Source organism: Parasteatoda tepidariorum, chromosome 10, assembly GCF_982258835.1.
Source record: "Parasteatoda tepidariorum strain Cologne lab strain chromosome 10, Ptep-v5.0, whole genome shotgun sequence".
NCBI classification, from domain to species: Eukaryota; Metazoa; Arthropoda; class Arachnida; order Araneae; family Theridiidae; genus Parasteatoda; species Parasteatoda tepidariorum.
In genome coordinates, this window is record NC_141764.1 from 91,738,749 (window position 1) to 91,758,332 (window position 19,584).

At 29.4% G+C, this 19,584-nt stretch overlaps 1 protein-coding gene across 1 annotated transcript in view; it reads right to left on the minus strand.

The window, feature by feature from the left end:
- LOC122271649 (low-density lipoprotein receptor-related protein 4) overlaps nt 1–19,584 on the minus strand; it is a 463,426-nt gene that overhangs the window by 307,138 nt on the left and 136,704 nt on the right. The window contains exon 3 of the mRNA XM_043053650.3: nt 12,797–12,913. Within this exon, the coding sequence (XP_042909584.2) occupies nt 12,797–12,913 (117 nt within the window). The remainder of the gene's footprint in view (nt 1–12,796; nt 12,914–19,584) is intronic.

The window sequence follows — 19,584 nt, forward strand, 5'->3', positions numbered from 1 at the left end:
TATTACGGAACCAATGACAAGTTTTTTTTCCAGCCCTTTCTTTAAAGCACAAAAGACCTTTTTTTAATATTTTGTGGAAATTTTTACTACTCTTTATACAAAATCGTAGTTTTTTTATAGGAATAAGTAAATAGTCTGCAATTTTCTTTTAAAAAATAAACTCATTAATAAGCACTATAGTTTCATCAGGAATCTAGGTTGAGCTCTCAGCAGTCCCTAGACCCCGGTCAATTGTTCTTCTCCTTTTCCTTCTTCATTACGACCTTCACCGGATCGCATGTAAATTACATGCATAATTTTCTTAAATTACTCTTCTTCTTTCCCTTCTTCAGTAAGACCTAGACTACATCACGTGTAACTTACATGCATAATTTTCTTAAATTGCTCTTCGCCTTTCCCTTCTTCAGTACGACCTTGACTATATCACTTGTAAATTACATGCATAATTTTCTGAAATTGCTCTTCTCCTTTCCTTTCTTCAGTACGACCTAGACTACATCACATGTAAATTACATGCATAATTTTCTTAAATTGCTCTTCTCATTTCCCTTCTTTAGCACTACCTTAACTGCATCACATGTAAATAGCGTGCATAATTTTCTTAAATTGCCCTTCTCTTTTCCCTTCTTTACTACGACCTAGACTACATCACATGTAAATTACATGCATAATTTTCTTAAATTGTCACATAAAATAGAAGCATCTGCCACTTCTTAACTGAAATTACGGTGTTTTTAAATTTCTCATAGAGTTAACATGTGCACCCAGTTTTATCCAACTTATATTGGCAATAGACCGGTTGATTTGACATTTCTATAAAAATATTATTTATTAAAAATAGTATTTCATTGACTTTTCAGGAATCTGGACTTCTCGGTCGAAAAGAATAGCGCCATCAGGTTTTCGAATCTTAGTTTCCCGGTATTACATCACTTTTTCTTAGATATTAAAAAATTTCAATACGGAACACCCTGTATAGTTATAGGCTTTTTAATTGTTGAATTTAACTAGAATGCATACAATATCCATAACAAGATTTATGATTCAGAAGAGGATTTAAAATAGCAATCGACCACAATATGTCGCAGATTCTTTAAAGTAGCTTCTTTCTTTCTTTCGTTTTTTCCTTAGATATTCATTTGCGATCTTTAAAATGTATAAATGTTTGACTTCATTTTCTATGATTATAAAAAGTGAATGTTAAAGTTAGTCATTATAGAACACCCTTTCAAGTTCCAGCGCTATCGAATTGTAGGAGTTTATTATAAGATACACCACCCTACAATAATGGAGGAGACACTTTCAGTTTTTGACATTTCTTTTAAAATTTCTCATGAAATACTCCATATTTCTCGTAAATAATCGTATTTGGCAACTAATAAGATATCTAATTTGAATATAAGTATTTAAAAAGTTTCAATCAATTTTCGAAGTAGTTTTTGTACTTTTTAGAAGACAGTTCAAAACGATAACGGTTTTTTCACAGATTTTATTTTGTGCTATTAAACAAGATTTATTAAAAATGAGACGGTCATTTTTGAAGATCATCTCCCATAAAAGTATGTTTTCTTTCCTTATACTATCTCATTTTGGTTTTCAGACAATTACTGTAAGGTATAATCATTTGTTATTAAATTTTGTTATGATGCAAAATAAAAAATTAAAAAAAACCTTATCGCGTTGAGCTTTATTTTAAAAAGTACAAAAATTCTTAGAAAATTGTTTGACACTTTTTTTAGTTTTTAAGATATTCAAATCAAACTTTTTTCATTAGTTACCAAATGCAACACTACAAAATTAAGAAGAGAAAAAAATTTAAATTTTTACTGCGCATGCGAGGTATGAAAGAACTACTTTAGTTACTTATGTATTGCACAGTTTTCAACACTTTCCTTTCAAATTTTAAGCAAAACTTTTTTCATTAATTTTAAATTTCTCGGTAGATTTTGTTTAATATTCTTGAATATTTTAAAAATTACAGCGGAAAAAATTATAAAAACCGCAAGACAGAAAATTAGTTACTTAATAAAATTTTCATATTTAAGCTAGATTTACGAAATTTTATGCAATTATTACATATAGTTACTGAAATAAGTGTCAAAAGTTAAAAATGTTCTTCCACATTTTTTGGCGTAGAGTGTTATAAAACTCTTTTCTTTTTGTAATTTATTGTCAGTCCCTCAAACCTCTAAAAACTTTAAGTTTTATTAATAAGTATGAGAATAGCATGAAGTATTATGAAATAGCATGAACTTCTAAAGTTATAAAAAGATTCCTTTAGCATTTCTTGAGAAATATGAAAAAATGTAATAGCATAGAAAATTTTACATTATTTTGTCCACCCCCTGTATCCTCTGAACTACAAGATAATTGTTTGTATAGATTCCATCTTAATTTAATCTTAATTTTTACATGGATGAAAAAAAACTTTAGCAGAAAGGAAGAAGGTTCTAAGAAAAGCTCTGGCCCACAAAGGGATGTCATGCCAATAGAAGAAAGAAACTTGTTTTAAGTCTGAATACATTTGCAGAGCATTTCGAAATTCGTCTTATACAAATTTAAACACAAAGAAATCAAAACTCCAATTTACATATCACATTATTCCAATTTTTATATCAGCACAGTATATAGAAGAGAATAATGCAGTGAGAATCTGGTTTTTATTAAATATATTATTGATGAACTCTAGAAATTGAAATTACAGAATTTAAAATTCATTATTCAAACATTCATTCTCTCATTATCACAACATTAGAATGTTACTTTGCATAAAAAAGAAGTGTAATCATTTAACTATCTTAATTTCTTAATTATACATCTAGATGTATCCGAAAAACTGTCGTTTTTTTTCTTCAAAAAATCAAAATATTCATGCCGAAAAAAAATTTTATTTAAGCAGTTCACTGAAAAAATTTGCTTACTTCTTAAAGGAAAAAGAAGAAAAAATGCATAATATTTTTTTTAAAAAAATCCTTTGATAATATAAATTTTTAGTAAATCAATTTGTCGTTTAGATAGGTTATTTTTCATTATTTGTTAAATTTATTATAACTGTAGAAGAAAATGGCAGCGCCAAATGTTTTGATACTTAAATTTAAGATGTTTAAAAAAAAAGATAATTTCATACAAAATTTGTATTGATGTTATTTTATATTCTAAATTTAACATTTTGAAAATTTTAGCCTAAAATTGGCTTTATGTTTGTGTTTTTATAAACTAATTAAAATTTAGTATTTTACCCCCGTCTCCTTCAAACAAATACCTTTCAGTCGAATTTGGTGATGCCTGAATATTTATCCTTCTGTCTAAAATTATTTTTTGTAAATATGTGACCACTGCATCAACTTTTTTATTGAATTGAAAATATGTGATTAAAAATAAGAAGATTTACATGATGCATCATATTATACATAAATTCCCCAAACTAAATCTGAAAGGAATTATATACACTCCTCAAAAGTGAAATTGCAACACCAAGAAATAATGCACGTAGCGTCGCTACGTGCATTATTTCTTGGTGTTGCAATTTCACTTTTGAGGAGTGTAGATAAGTATTTGAGTGAGGCAAAACAGCACGAATAAAGAACAAATAAAGGTACAGCTTTATTCATGCTGTCTTGCTTAACTCATACGAAACAAAAAGCATACCCTATCTTCAATAAGCATTTATTCTAAAGTAGCTCACTGGATTCTATCCCTTTTTTCTTCTTTTTTTGGAAAAAACTTTGAAAATTCATAAAATACTGTTTTTAAAAACAAAATAAGGGCAAATTAGAGCATAAAACTACAAATTGTTTATGTTCCGCTTACAACTCTACAACTTATTGTAAAGCACAAATATCAACAAAAAAATTTCAGATCAATAACATGGTAACCCATATTTTAGATTAAAATCTATTCAAAATCCCAAATATGCAATCAAATAAAAATAAATATATTATTAAATATTGATTTTTTAAATGAAAAATTCAATGCTTTAAAGCTTGATAAATGAAAATTCTAAGCTTAAAACTTTAAAACTAAAGTTTGATAAAAATATTAAAAACATCACACTTGAAACTTTACTTCTTTATATTACAATAAATAAAATTAATATATATAGCAATATATAAAATTTACATACAAATTTTCAAAAAATTCTATAATAAACCTTTTTGTAAAATGTGTTAGCGTGAAGAAATTTTCTCAAAACCATTTTTTTTTCAGAAAATAAAAAAAAAGGATCTGACAGTGAATAAAACAAAAAAAATTAATGATTCCAAAATAAACTACTGAATGTGAATTATATTTATTTTAAATACATATTTTATTCAAATAAAAAAGATAAAAACACTTTAAGCATAACAAAAAGCATTATAGTTTTGTTATAGGGAGTTACTTCTAGTTGCATTGGTCAGCAAGCGATAAAACAACTATTTTATTTTTGAAAATCGGAGAAGAAAAATTCTAAAGGATTTTGGAAAAACTAATGAACTAATGAATTTCAAAAACAAAATCGAAATTTTCGTCGACATTTCTGATTTTTACTAAGTCGGATTCCTTAAATTAAATCTGATTACCAAGCCTCGATTCAGAAAAATCTTTTTAACGAAGTCCATCAGTTTAAATTAAATCTTGTACAAGCAATATCAATAGGTCAATCAATTTAAATTAAATCTTGTACAAGCAACATCAATAGGTCAATCAGTTTAAATTAAATCTTGTAATATCAATAGGTCAATCAGTTTAAATTAAATCTTGTACAAGCAATATCAATAGGTCAATCAGTTTAAATTAAATCTTATACAAGCAATATAAATAGGTCAATCAGTTTAAATTAAATCTTGTACAAACAACATCAATAGGTCAATCAGTTTAAATTAAATCTTGTACAAGCAACATCAATAGGTCAATCAGTTTAAATTAAATCTTGTGCAAGCAACATCAATAGGTCAATCAGTTTAAATTAAATCTTATACAAGCAATATAAATAGGTTGTGTTGCGTTTTAACCCACAAGCTATATAGTGCTAACAAAGCTGTTTCTCGAAAGTTGTGACTTTCGCCACAACATTGTCACTAGACTACTAAAACTAATGCCTCAAGTGAAGAAGACATCATCTTGTACGTAATGGGTGCTGAAACTATCTTTATTTTTCATAGGTTGGTTTAAAAAGAAGCTAAAGATGTAATGTGCCTCTTAAAGTACAACGTAGTTAAATAAAATAGAACATAAACTCAAGTTTAGTTTACTGGCCTTTGCATAGTTCTGCAGTTTTGCCTTAAACTTAAAGCATTTAACGAGTAAGTAGTTTTGGGAGCTTAAGTATTATTTTTGGAACTTAAGAGACTTAAACTTTCATCAAAATATCATCAAAATATTGCCTCAGCTTTCTTTCTTTGTTGTTTTACAACAGGTTTCGAAAGCAAACGTCTTAAAAATTTATAATAAAAAAATTTATTACGATAGCGATCAGGTACCTAGCAGTACCAATTGCAACCCTCAAGGATTCACAATGATCTGTATTTTTATACTTTATGAATTAAAAAATATATTGTGGGGACAAGGCCATGAATTAATTTTACCATGAATTAATTCATTTTAAGTACAACCTTAATTTTTTGCCATTCTCCCAAAATCCCGGTAATCATTTTTGTGTATATAAAGTGGGTACAACGTACCATACAAGCTGTATGGCATACGGTTATACAATCTGCCATTTGGTATTTATGTTATTTTTAATCCTATAATTTTATTTAAAAAAGTTAAAGTAAAACTAGTAACATTTGACTATACGCAGAGTTAATAAAAGAAATCTTTCAGTTTAATTTGTTTAACAATTGATCATCTTGTTGGATGCAAATCTTTATCAAAATCTAAATATTCAAAATATCCATTATAAAAAAAATATGAAAATTTCTTCTTTTGCTTTCAAGGCACAATAGCCTGTTAAGGATCAAGGCTCTGTCTCAAGTAGTTTTTACCATCTGGTCCTATCCCAAGCAAGGCTCTTCCAGTTTCTCTTATTTACTATACGAAAGTCCTTCTGCTCCGAGTCAAACCAACTAATTGGCGGTCTTCTTCGCTTTCAGTTTTTCCCGAAATGAATAAAAGTGAGCTTTTTTACTGGATTTGTATTGTTAGATCATAATAGATGTCAGAGCCATCGTAGTCTTTTGCATTTTATAACTTTAACAATACCAGGTTGCTTCTTAAATAAGCAAGGATGGCCAGCTATTATTCTCCTGGATTGCACCAAATATGATTAAGATTTTCTATTCAAAGGTCAATGATTTATTTTCATGTAAATTTTTTATTATCTAGCATTCACTTTTATAAAGCAGAATAGACCAAATTATATTAAAACAATAAAAAAAAACTATAACAACTTTGCACCCGACAGTCGTTTTAAACTTTTATATCAATCTACTCTATATAGTGCTATACTCTGTCCGTTGAAAAATTACGAATTATTTGAAGATAAATTAATAAATAAATGCTTTAAAAAAGTCCCAAACTTATTTCTTAAACATATTAAAAATCTCTAAAGGAAAAAGGTGTAATTAAAAAAAAACATAGATCAAGTAGCCTTTTCAGATAGGATTTAAATATTGGAACAAACCAAACTAGATATGAACCGTTAACTCAATAAATCCATGGCAAAAATTATTCGAAACCATTATTTTAATTACCATCCAGGGATTCATTAGCCTTTATTTTATTATCATTATTTCAGTTTTTTTTAGTTTTTGCACTTCCGCTAAAATTCACATTTTGGACTTAATATGCAAATATGACCTTCCGCTAAAGCTTCGCGAGTCGAAAAGGAAATTAAGAAGAGGAAAATTCGCTGGAATATTAACTTAGAAATAAACTAGTTTTTTTTTTCGGCGTTCTTAATTACCAGCTCTGTAATGAACGATGAGTGTAAAATTAATAACTAAAAAAAATAATTTTCTCTTAATATTAAAAACTGGATCGACGAAAGGAGCCTTTAGGTATTAAATGGATAAACAAAATATTATTTTGGATTATAAAACGAAGAATCTAATTAACCGTGATTCTAAAATTGATATTATGAACAGTAGTTTTACAAAAATAAATAAAATGGTTGGAATTTTTTACTTTTTTTAAGAGATGAAGGTATTAAATAGGGTTTGGTTATTATCTTTTATTTAAGTATCTTTAGTTTTGCTGATGAAAAAACTTTACTTTTGATTCCTTGCTGTTAATTAGACAATTAGCTGTTTGGAAGCAGATTCTTAATTAACGAATGTAATTGCCGTATCTTCTCTCACAATAATTGGGTAATTATTGTTTTCTCGTGTTTAAAATATTTTTTTTCTGTTTAGTACATATTTTTGATTTATCTATCTAGCATATTCAGTACTATTTACTCTTCCATGAGTGAAACAGCTCCTAGCAATTTCAGTAAAACTTTTTTCTTTCTCTAATGATTTTTTTAGGCTTCGTAAAACATAATTATGGAATGTTTTATCTTTATAAGAAGCTCAGAGCTGCATACAGATACTCAGAGTATCTGAAGAAATCCTAAATTCGAATTTAAGAAATGATAAATGCGAAATTCTGTCTTGAAATACGATATAAAAATAATGTATTAGTATCAGTTTCCTATATGGGATTACTTTGTTATTTGAATTTTAAAAAACATTGAAAAATCTTGAGATGTGACATAAATTTGGGTAAAAATATTATAAAAGCCTAATTTTGTTTATTTGGAATGCAAAATAAATTTGCGTTCTAAAATCAATTCAAGCCAATTGCAAAATAAATTTGCTTTCTAATTGCGTTTAAAGCTTTTTTTGTTTCGAAAACTCAAAATAAATTTGCTTTCAAATAACATGCGAGTGGCATTTTTTTACAGAATGTAAAATAAACATGCGTTTAAATAACAGAAATTGTTATTTTTTACAGAACGCACTGAATTTGCTATTTAATAACATCAAAGTATAATTTCGTGCTCGAAATGAAAAATAAATTCGCGTTTAAATAATATCAAAAGGCCACCTTTTAGAAGAATGCGAAATAAATATGAGTTTTAATAAAAGCGTCCTTTTTTACTGTCGCATAGCAAAATAGATTTATATTCCAATAATATTGAAAACCAATTTTTTTTTCAGTATTCAAATAATATAATATATTAAAATATTTTTAAGCCATCATTTTATTTATTTGTTTTGGTACGCAAAATAGTTTTACGAATAAAATGTATGAAAGCCCAGTATCTACTGAATTTCAAAATGAATTTATATAAAAAAAAATAGTAAAACCTCATTTTCTTACTCTCAATAGTTTTGCAGAACAAGTCTGATATCAATGTCTGACAAGTCTAATAGCTGATTTATCATAAAATTAAGAAATAAACAAGTTTTTTTAAATGCTTATATAAGGCATTCCCTATAAAAAAATATAATCTAATTTCGGAATAACTTAATTGTAGAATCTTCGGTAATAATTTTATTTTAAGAATGCGTATAAATAGCTTAGCACAAAATGAATTTGTGAAAACAGCATTTCACCTGTGTTTGTTTGCAATTCTAAATTAAAAGTTAAAAATACAGATAATACTGATAAATTTTACATTAATAAAATAACATTAAAAATGTAACATGAATGAAATAAGTCTGCATACATTTCACACGGAAGAAAAAAAATAGAAAATTAAACCATATACGTTTTACATAGTGAGAAAAAGAAGAATATATAAAATATTAACCAGCATAAATTCTTCAGAGTAAAGAAATGAAAGAATAAAAGAAAAATTAACCCACATACGCTTTGCAGGGAGAAAAAGAAATAAAAAATTAACCCACATATGTTTTACCCGGTGAGAAAAAAAATAAATAAAAAAAGCAACCAGCATATGCTTTGCGCGAAGAGCGAAAGAAATTAAAGTTGTGAAGAATATGTGATTCTAGGAAACGTTTTTTAATGTTTATAAACAACTTAATTACTGAATGAATTTGTGAAAACAAAAGTCCAAGTGTTTGCTTGTACTGCCTAATTTAGAATTAAATGCGTGAGATGAAGAAATTTTTGATATATTTATATCACTACAGCTAATGTTGATAAGTTAACTCGTATACATTTTACACAGAGAAAATAAAAAGGGAAAACCAGAAGACAATGTAACTTGAATTCTTCAGTATGGTTTTCAAAAGCAATAACAGCATTCTACGGATTCGTCTGAAAATTCGAAAATTTGTACCTAGCTCTTGTATATTGTCCTAACTTGTCTTGTAACTAAGGTAATGTCCCTTGAGACAACCCAAGAAAAAAAATTAAAATCCACTTAACTTGTAAATGATAGTATCATTTAATGTTGTTCTACCTGAAATGTGCGTCTGAATCTATGCAAAAAAAATAATAATTACTTCTTTTGAATGCCCAATAATTAAATAAAATATTTTTAACAATTTTAATTAACATGCAAATTCAAGTAATGTTTTTTAATTTAAAACGAAGACATCATTAAATATTTTACTAGCATAGGTCTCCAAGGTCTCAGTTAATATTCAGTTTATTCAGTTAATATTCAGTTAATATTTCAAACATTAACCCTTTTCTTTTTAATTTTGTATGAGAGACTGGTTTGTATGAGCGATTTTTTTTAAAATGATCATAAGATAAAAGTATGAAATTTCTATTAAAATATGAAATTTCTATTAAAATTTCTATTAAATTACGCGTTATGTTTTAATTAAAATAAAATCATTGACTTAAAATATGTGTAAACAATAACTTAAAAATAATAAGATTAAAAACAATAATTAAAACAAATAATTTAAGTTACAAAGTCCATGAAATACTTACTAGTTAAAGTCAGAACAAATCAAGAAAAATTAAAATTTCGAAAGAAAAATGCATATGTTTAAATACTATAATGGAATATATTCTTACTATGAAATATGTTTAAATACTACTATGGTTTTAAAAAAACATATGACACTCTACGAAGCATTTACTTATTAAAAACGAAGTCTTCCAAGGATCCCTATTGATTATTTAAAATCTCAAATAAGATGATCTAAAAAATTTTAAGTACTCGTATAATTTTAAAAAAATTTAATGTAACATCTACAGTTTCTTTGATGCATTTACTAATGAAAATCAAAATGAGTTAAGAAGAATTTAAAATTCTAAAGAATAAGAGTAGGTAAATCAAGCGAATATCATATTTTTACGCACAAGACTTGTTAGTCCTTAAAAATTTATTTCATTTTTCCGCAGAAAAAGGGAAAATAGTAAACGCCAAAATGAGAAACAACGCTTTTTGGCAGATTGTGTTGTTACATTTTCTCCAAGGGCCTTTTAAAATCAGCTTATACATATAAGGGAAGCACTTTGAAAGTTTTTTATACTTCAAAAATAAGTCTATAAAATTTTTCGTTTTCCTGAGACTTGAAGAAGAAAAAAAATGTCTCACAATATGGCTTTATCGAGAAAAAGAACTCGTTAAATACATTATGACTCTGAATGATTGAAGAAGAAAGATTTAAAGTTTCGTAAAAGATTTGGTGAAAAATCTCGTAAAATCCTCTTTAACTCTTGTTCAAGCCTTAAATGGCCGCAGTTATTTTTAGCGGGTTAGAAGAAAAATAGTGAGGCCTAAGCGTACTTTAAAAATCCCTTGAGCGAGAAAAACGAACGAGAAGTAGAAACAGACCGAGTAGAGGAAAAACACAGTTTGAGCCGAAAATCGTTTGAATCATTCAGTTTTGAACTGAAAGGAAGTCAAAATGCTAGAAAACAAAAGGATATTTTTGTTTAAAGAAATGTTCTGAAATAATGCTTAACGAAGTGGAAATAGCGCAAATAATATTTTGAACTACTCGAAGAGGTAACAAGTTTATAAAGTTTATATCAGTGTGTGTATCGCAATGTTATTTGCTGTTCAAAATATGTAGTTTAAATTGAATAAATGGATTCACTTTTTATTTGCGTCTTTCGCTTAATTTATGAAAGAGTAAAACTAAAAATTTATTTGATTAAATGGCTCACCCGTATTACTTAAATTTTCAATAACTTTTTTGTTACATGATTCTAGAATCAGTTGCGTCTTAATAAAGCATTGTCAATGTATTTCTATTATAATAAAAGTGCAAAATTTTCTTTTAATTATTAAAGAAGTTGATTATTATCACAAATATTTTTTTTAGGAATTCAATCAACTATTGAATCATGTGATTTTGACGTTAACTGTTTGGTTGCAATAGCAGTAATTCTTCTTGATCAAATTGGTCTCTATAAGCAATTCCGATTTAAAATTTGCTGGTAATTTAATTAATTTTTGTTTTTTGTTAAGCGATATATCTGACAGTCGATCAGCCGATCAGGTGGCCGAGTGGTTAGCGTGTCTGACTGCCGAGCCATTGGCCGCGTGTTCGAATCCTGCTCAGGGCATGGAAGTTCCTTTCTCTCTGTGTGTTCTATGTCCTTTCTCCTTTGTGTGAATGCGTACAGCCCTATAAACGGGTTTGTGATTGTGTGACGTGGGTGAAGATGCTCCACCGCCGTGGCTTCGCCATAGGTGCCCACTGGGTACCGAGGAAAGGGTAGCAGTTCTGGCATTCCTGTGCCCAATGGGACAATCCCCAAGTGCCAGCCATTAAAAAAAATATATCTGACAGTCAAGTATTTTCGAGCATCGTTTTTCGCATTTATAAATTTGTACTTACAACTCTAAAGGAAGTGATTATGCATAACAACGTGATTTAAATGAGATTTAATTGGATAGTTGAGAGCGACGTCACGCACATGTGTAGAACCTGACTTGCTTCAGACTCGAATAAGGTCACGATTTGCCTGCGATGACCTGACTTGCAGGTATCTAATTCTTACCTAAATTAAGTTGTCTTAAGTTACTGTTTAAAAAAATTACGTCTTTTTAATTCTTTTTCAAGTCGAAATTTTAATTTATGCAAGTTCAAGTGTAAGGAAATAAAACAAATGAGCGTAAAAATTAAACTAAAAAAAATACGCTAAATTTAAATAATGAATTTCTTTATGTTGGGTTATTACACGTACTTTGTGCAGATCACTTCAGTGATCACTTTAGTTGTTTGAAGGAATTAACATAAACTGCGGAGTGGGTGAAAAATAAGAAAGATGTCACTACGTTCGTACTACTGAACTACGCAGTGGGGAGACAATTAGGAATGATGCCACAGCGTTTGTACTACTAACGATCTGATTTATCGCTTACAGTAACCCGTGCAAGGGCCTTCTACTTTCTAGATGATTTGCTTGAAGCTTACCCAGCTTCAGAGCGATTTGTACCAGCCTATCTGAGCTGTTGTTGTTGTTAATTTACGTTGCACTGCACTAGAGCTGCACAATGGGCTATTGGCGACGGTCTGGGAAACATCCCGGAGGATGATCCGAAGACATGCCATCACAATTTTGATCCTCTGCGGAGGGGATGGCACCCCCGCTTCGGTAGCCCGACGACCTGGGCGCGCAGTCGAGCACTTTACGGTAGCACAGTTTAACGAGGACCAATACCGCACACCCTCGGTCCCTACGCAGACTGATCCAAGTGGTCACCCACCCACACACTGACCGCAGCCAGTGATGCTTGACTTCGGTGATCTGCTGGGAACCGTGTCTTAACGATCAGTCCACTGCGGGACAGTCTGTCTGAGAAGTAAAGGTAGTCTGTACGTAACACTGACCATATTACAACAATCATACCATTGGTGTTGAAATTGTGAAAATCTTAAGCTCCATGACTCTACTGACTTACACGGGGTTGTAGCGGAAATACTTTATTATTAGAAAATTTTATATTACTCACTGCAATCAGTTTCGTCTGAATAATCTCCACAGTCATTTTCGCCGTCACACCACCAGGATGTGATGATGCATTTCCCACTGTTGCACATAAACATGTCACGTGAACATGCAGCTGCATCTGGAACGAAAGAATAAAAATATTTTTATAGAATTTAAAAAAAAAATTTCGATTAAAGAAAACTTAGAAACAAGAATCATTCGAACTAGTGGTGGAAATTGAGGACTATAAATGGAAGCTGATCTAAGTAATAAAAAAAAAAGTAGAAAATCTTATTATTTTTTTTTTAGGAAAAATGTATTAAAGACCAAGCTGTACAAAGTGGAAAGCGTCCATAGTGCGAACTTCAATAATAATAGTTCAAAATTTTTCTGAAAGATCGCGCTGGTTGAATTTGAGATGCCCAGTAAAGTGGAAAAAGTCCTAATTGAAATCAAAGCTCATTGATAAGATGCCCGGCATTTCGTTCACGCGTGTTCTTTCTTGATGGTGACTGCGCTTTTACTGCTTCGGATGAACGTTTCCAGTGTTTGTTTGTTTTTTTGCTATAATGGCAGAATATCTTGTGAAAGTGAAGAGGATGGTGTTTAAAAAAAGAAGCTGGAAAAAGCTGCACAACGCTCGTTCAGGGAAACAACCATATCCAGCTGATATTCCTTGCTAGTGTAAGTATGCATGTAAAACACTTACGGAAGAACATCGAGAAACTGTGTTTTGTTATTTTTATGTATTATCAGAAATTCAACAGAGATTAAACATTTTAAACAGATAGGAACTTGGGCCAGTACGCGAAGGGTTTTAGTATTGCGCTTAAGCTGAGCACCGGGCAGCGAAGTGACCCCTTTCCCGTTCATCGTGAATTTGAGTTCTGTTTGTATTAGATCTTTGTGGTTAGAAGGCAGTGGAATTGCGAGTACAAGAAAAAAGAATACGAAAAGGAAGGAGATTGAAAACCCTGCAGAACATCTTCAATGCATAGCTCATCCAGGGAAGCAACCATCTCCAGCTGTTATCGCTTGCAAGTGTAAGTATGCATGTAAAACACTAACGAAACTTTGTTTCGTAAGTAACTTTGCTTCGTTCGTAGTGAAACTTTGCATCGTAATTTCTATGTCTTGTCAGAAATTGGCCAGAGGTAAAAATTTTTAAATAGATGGGAACTTATTCCCGTACAACGAAGAAAGAATGGGGCGTATGCAGTACTAGAAGGGAACAGAATTCATATGAGAGTGTTAATCATTTTTCTGCTCCCCTGAAACAATTTCTTTTTTTTTTTGGACTTAAGTCATTTTTCATCTCTAATCCTCAACTTCTGATTATTTTCAAACTACAAAATGGTCTTAAATAAGCTAAAAGTCAGTTGCAATTTAGAAAATAAATAAAAAAAAATCTGTTTATTTTTTTATTCTGTATAATAGTAACAAATTTATGAAAGAAAATCAATTAATCACTTAAATCTTTATGTAAATCACAACAAAAATTCTTTTTATTTTTTATTCTGCATAATAGTAACAAATTTATATAAAAAAAATCATTTAATCACTTAAAATAAGTCTTTATGTAAATCACATAACATCCAACTTAATTTTTCTTAACGTGTTGCGATTTTTTTAATAATGCCTAATCACTCCCCTGTCAATTTTAATTTGTCTATAAATGAAATCCTAATGAGTTCACGAAAGATATAATAATTTTAAACTTAATTCAGAATAAAATATACATAAAATTCTCCACAATTCATGCAGATTTTCTTCAAATAGATTTCAATAAAAATCATATTTAAAAGCATTCTTCTTTTATTTTCAACTTAGGAAATTCACAGTTAAAGTAGGAGGTAGACTAATAAGCAAATTTGTCTTAGAAAAAATTTGCTTTTGTCTGATAAATTTTCCACAAATGATGTATGTAAATGCGTTTTAAACGAACCATAATAAGTACTTTTTTTACTTTATTCTTTAAAAGAATTGGAATCAATAAATGCGTTGCATTTTAATTGACTTTCATCTTTTCTTGTTTGTCTGGTTTACGTCTGGTTTAGACAAAATGATTTATTTTTATTTTTTATTATTACTTGAGAAATTAAAAAAAATTTCAAATACTTTTTTAACGCGGCATATACATATTCATCATGTTTACTTAACCATTCAAACACTAGAAATTTTGATAAACTTCCTTACATAAAATTTTCAAAAAAAAAATTTTTTACAACGTGAAACTAAATAAAGCATATATTTTTTAAATATATTCATTTGACTTCTAAGAATATTTTACTGAAAAATAGGCATCGTTTGAGATAAGTTTAAAATTGGAAATAATATTTCTGAAATATTTTAACGTATCTTTGCAATAAAACGCCAGTTCCCAAAGTATTGAAAAATGCTAGTATTGTCTTTATAAAATATTTAAAAATGACTAAAATATGTAAATATCATATTTCAGTAAAACAAATGCTGAAGAAGACATTTTCCAGAAGATTAAACTATATATCAGAAAATATTTTACAAATTTTAAAATATTGTCATGAAAATTGTATGTATAAGTTATAAGATGATTTTTTTTTGACTTTGCTGAAACGTTAAAAGAAAACTTAATTTTAGTTTTCGAAACACTTTTGTTACTACCCCGTCGATTACAAATTTAAGCTGATCAAGGAAAAACGAGTTTTAATTAGTTTTTTAAAACTTCCTTACTCACACAAGTTATGCAGGGGAAAAAAGATAAATAAAATGAGCAGGAAAAAACTAATAAAATAAACGGAAGTGGTTCTTTAACTGAAAAAGAAAATGGCGCATTAAAGCATGAGAGAGCGATAACTGGTTCAAAAGTTATAATGAGTTTCTCTAATTTTTTAATGATGAATTCTAATATGTGCATATTAAATGCACTTCGTAAGTTTTTGAGAATGTAATATTTCATTGAATAATAATGAAAAGAATCAAATTTATTACTAACTTTTAAATAATCCGAAATGGAAATATAAACATTTTGCAATCCTTTAGTCAACTAAGAAATAATAAGAAAAAAAGGGACATAAGAAATGGGGAAATTAGAAATAAGTTCTTTTTAAGTTTTTGATTCATAATAGATTCATTTAAAAGTAGAATTCGCTAATTGCCTCTTACAAAAAACCAATTACATCAGAGCTCCTCGAATAATCTTCTGGTCAAAGTTGCAACAAGTAAAGAACGAAAAAAGAAAAAGAAAAAAATAAGAGTGAAAAAAATAGAAAATTAAGACAACAATAATTTACTCCAAAAATATTTAAAAAGTATACATTGGCCAACCTCTCAGTGTTATTAAGACAAATTAAAAAAAAAACTTTAATTACAAATTAACTTAGTAAACATATACCAAGGGCATCAAGATGGGAAAGTTTAAAAACTGGTAACAAATAAATTTTATTTTTAGATTTCTTTCGGGAATAATAAAATATCCATAAATAACCAAATTTTTTGACGGATGCACTTTGTATATTGAATTGTTTCTTCCTTGAGAAAAAATTAATAGCAATGAATTATTTATTGTTAAAAATAGAATTACTCCTCCCGAAAATTATCTATTTTCGAAATAGTTCTACTACCAGTGTTTTCTCTTTTCCGTCCCGCTTCCAGGCCTGCATAAACCACCACCAATACCCAGACAAAAATCTTCATGCATCTACACACAAAAAAATTCCGAAACAAATTACGGTATAAAATAACACTTTGGGAGCATCATCCGTAAAATTCATTTTTACCTTAAAATATTATACCATAAATTTCATAGTAATATTTACCTAATTTGAATAATTCAGTGATTTTTCAGTAATCATTTCTGTAAAATTTACGGTATATCAAATTTTTTGCTCCTTAACATGTTCCGGTTAAAATGGATTTTACGGTAAAAAGTACCGGCTCGTTAAGTGCCGGTATTTTTTACAGTAAATTTTAGCTGAAATTTGTACAGTGTATCCTTTTGATTCTGCTGTTACGAAGGAACTTTTGTATGGTACCGAAAAAATTACGTGCTATATAAAACTTTTTTTTATACTCATTACGTTTTCGTTACGTTTGAATATTTTCCTAGTAATTATTAATTACCTTCGTCAGTGACAAGGCGAAACTCCTTATGCTTTCATTTTTTGCCTCGAATGTATTAAAACTATCTCTGTATTCTACCGAAACAATCATAAGAACCCACTCATTCATATTTTTTTTCCTTTTTACCACCAGCGCAAAGGACGCTTTATACATTTGGATACCATTATAGATATTAACATATCCTAATTAACTTATTCTAATTAACGTATTATAATAATTAACTTATTTAGAATTTCTAATTAATTTAAAATAAAATGTTAGGCAGTGAGAAAAAATCATACTTTCTTTCTATGCTTTTTGACAAAATATTCATGAATTATCATTGTAAAAAAATTTAACAAAATTCCAACCACTAAGATCTCTCGTCAAAAGAAAAAAAAATTTAAAATGTGAGCAACTTTAAATATCGTCGCATTTAGCATTAACTCCAATTCTCCATAAAATATTAAAAAAATTAGTCGCATTTATAAAACGTTACAAAAATTCACCATTTTCTAACATTGGACTGTGTTTTATTAAAAATAATAATAATAATAAAAACGGAAGCAAATGTAGGGAGAACAACCATCAATACTTAAACACAGAATACCAGAAACACATATTCTATAACTGTCTATCTATACGCCTAGCGAAGATTCATCTTGAACGTAAACAAACCGAAGGAGATCGTTACATTATGTATTTATAAACAAACAAGAAGATGCATTTAATCGTATTAGTGCTTTTTATAACATTATTAAATAATAAAAAAATATACCATAGCGAAACCTGTTTTTTTTCTTCTATTGAAATAGATCTATAAAGAGGTTTTGAGAACAGCTGCAAGCAGAATGAAAGAAATAGTTATGAATAAGTGTTTACTTATTTATTTACAAAATACGGAAACACTGTCCAACTTCTGATATCCGAAAAAAATGTCTAATTATCAAGGAGCAAAACAAATCTCTCAAAGCTGAAAGTTTTCCTGTTGGTGAAGTCTTGAATCTTGAAATAGGACAACCTGCTCAAGAGAGAACTACGATGTCCTAGCGACATGTTTAGTAAATATTTTTATTTAGATACAAATTACTTATATATATATATATATATATATATATATATATATATATATATATATATATATATATATATATAAAAATCTCTTGTCACAGTTTTAGTGGTTAAACTCCTCCTAAACGGCTTGACCGATTTTGATGAAATTTTATATGTATATTCAGTAGGTCTGAGAATAGGTTTATAACTAATTTTTTTTCATTTTTTGGACAGATTTAACGTATATTTTAAATATATCTTTATTTAATCGTATTCGGATCCAAACTAGACGTGGAAACATAACAATTAAAAAACAATATTCAAGCACGTTGCAACAAGTCATATTAAACTCTAATACTTATGCACGCCCTTAAAGGAAGAGCATCAAATATATTTGCAAGTATGTGTATAAAGGCAGTGATATAGCAGTATTTCGAGTTGAAAATACCAATGTGACAGCTCTTCCAGTGAATTGGGTATAATATAAAAAAACACACAACTACTTCCACTTAGTAGGAATAACATTTACCATGACGCAATGCTAAATTCTATGCCACTATCCACATAAATCAATTATTAATCAAAAATCGAATATCAATTACTTTTCTTTATAATGCAATAAAATCTGTCGAGCAGCTATTTAAACGATCAAACACTTCGTTTGTTTATTTGTGGCTTGAAGTTAGGCTCGCAGAAAATGCCGTTCATGGGTTAAATTTAGTAGGAATAACACAACCTGTGACGTAGGCTATAGTATACCCAATAACAACGACGAGAAAACGCTGTACCAAATAGACCGGTTCATCAGCTCCAATGAAGCTGTTTGGCGAATCTTTGGATTCCCAATTAATGAACGGGATCCAACCGTTAGTCATTTTAGCCATTCATCTTGAAAACGGTCAGAGCGTATATTTCACGAACGAGACAGCGATTGACCGAGCTACAAATCCACCGAAAACTACACTCGCCAAATTTTTTGAATTGGGTAATCGTACGGATGCTTTTGGTGCCGTTGCACAGACATTACTCTACTCAGAAGTACCAGACTATTTCACACGGGTTCAAAAAAATGGATAATACGCAAGCAAGGCACACCGGTTGATGCATGTCCCGGTTTATTCAAATCAAACGCCTTGGGGAGAATATTTACAGTCAATTCAAGGCAGACTGAGTGCTTTTATTTTCGACTGTTGTTGGTTAATGTCACCGGCTCATTGTCATTTCAAGATATACTTAAAGTCGATGGACATCAGCATCCAACGTATAAAGATGCATGCCTTGCACTCATCTTGCTGGAAGACGACAACCAGTGGGAATGTATGCTTGCTGAAACAGCATTGAACTGTACTGCAAAGCAAATTCGTCTACTATTCGCTATAGTATTAACTACATGTTTCCCGGCCTCTATAGAAACGTTATGGGATAATCACAAAGATTCGATGACTGATGATATACGGTATCAACATCGCACACGTTGCAACGATCTAACGATAACATTCAGCGATGCCATGTACAATGAAGCACTGATTGCTATTGGGGATCTTTGCATTATTATTGCCAACTTGCCACTCAGTCATTTCGGTATGCCTTCGCCAAATCGAAGTGCATCTGATTTATTAAACACTGACATGAATCGTGAACTTCAATGCAATACGATAGAAAAAGCAGCGATCGTTACTC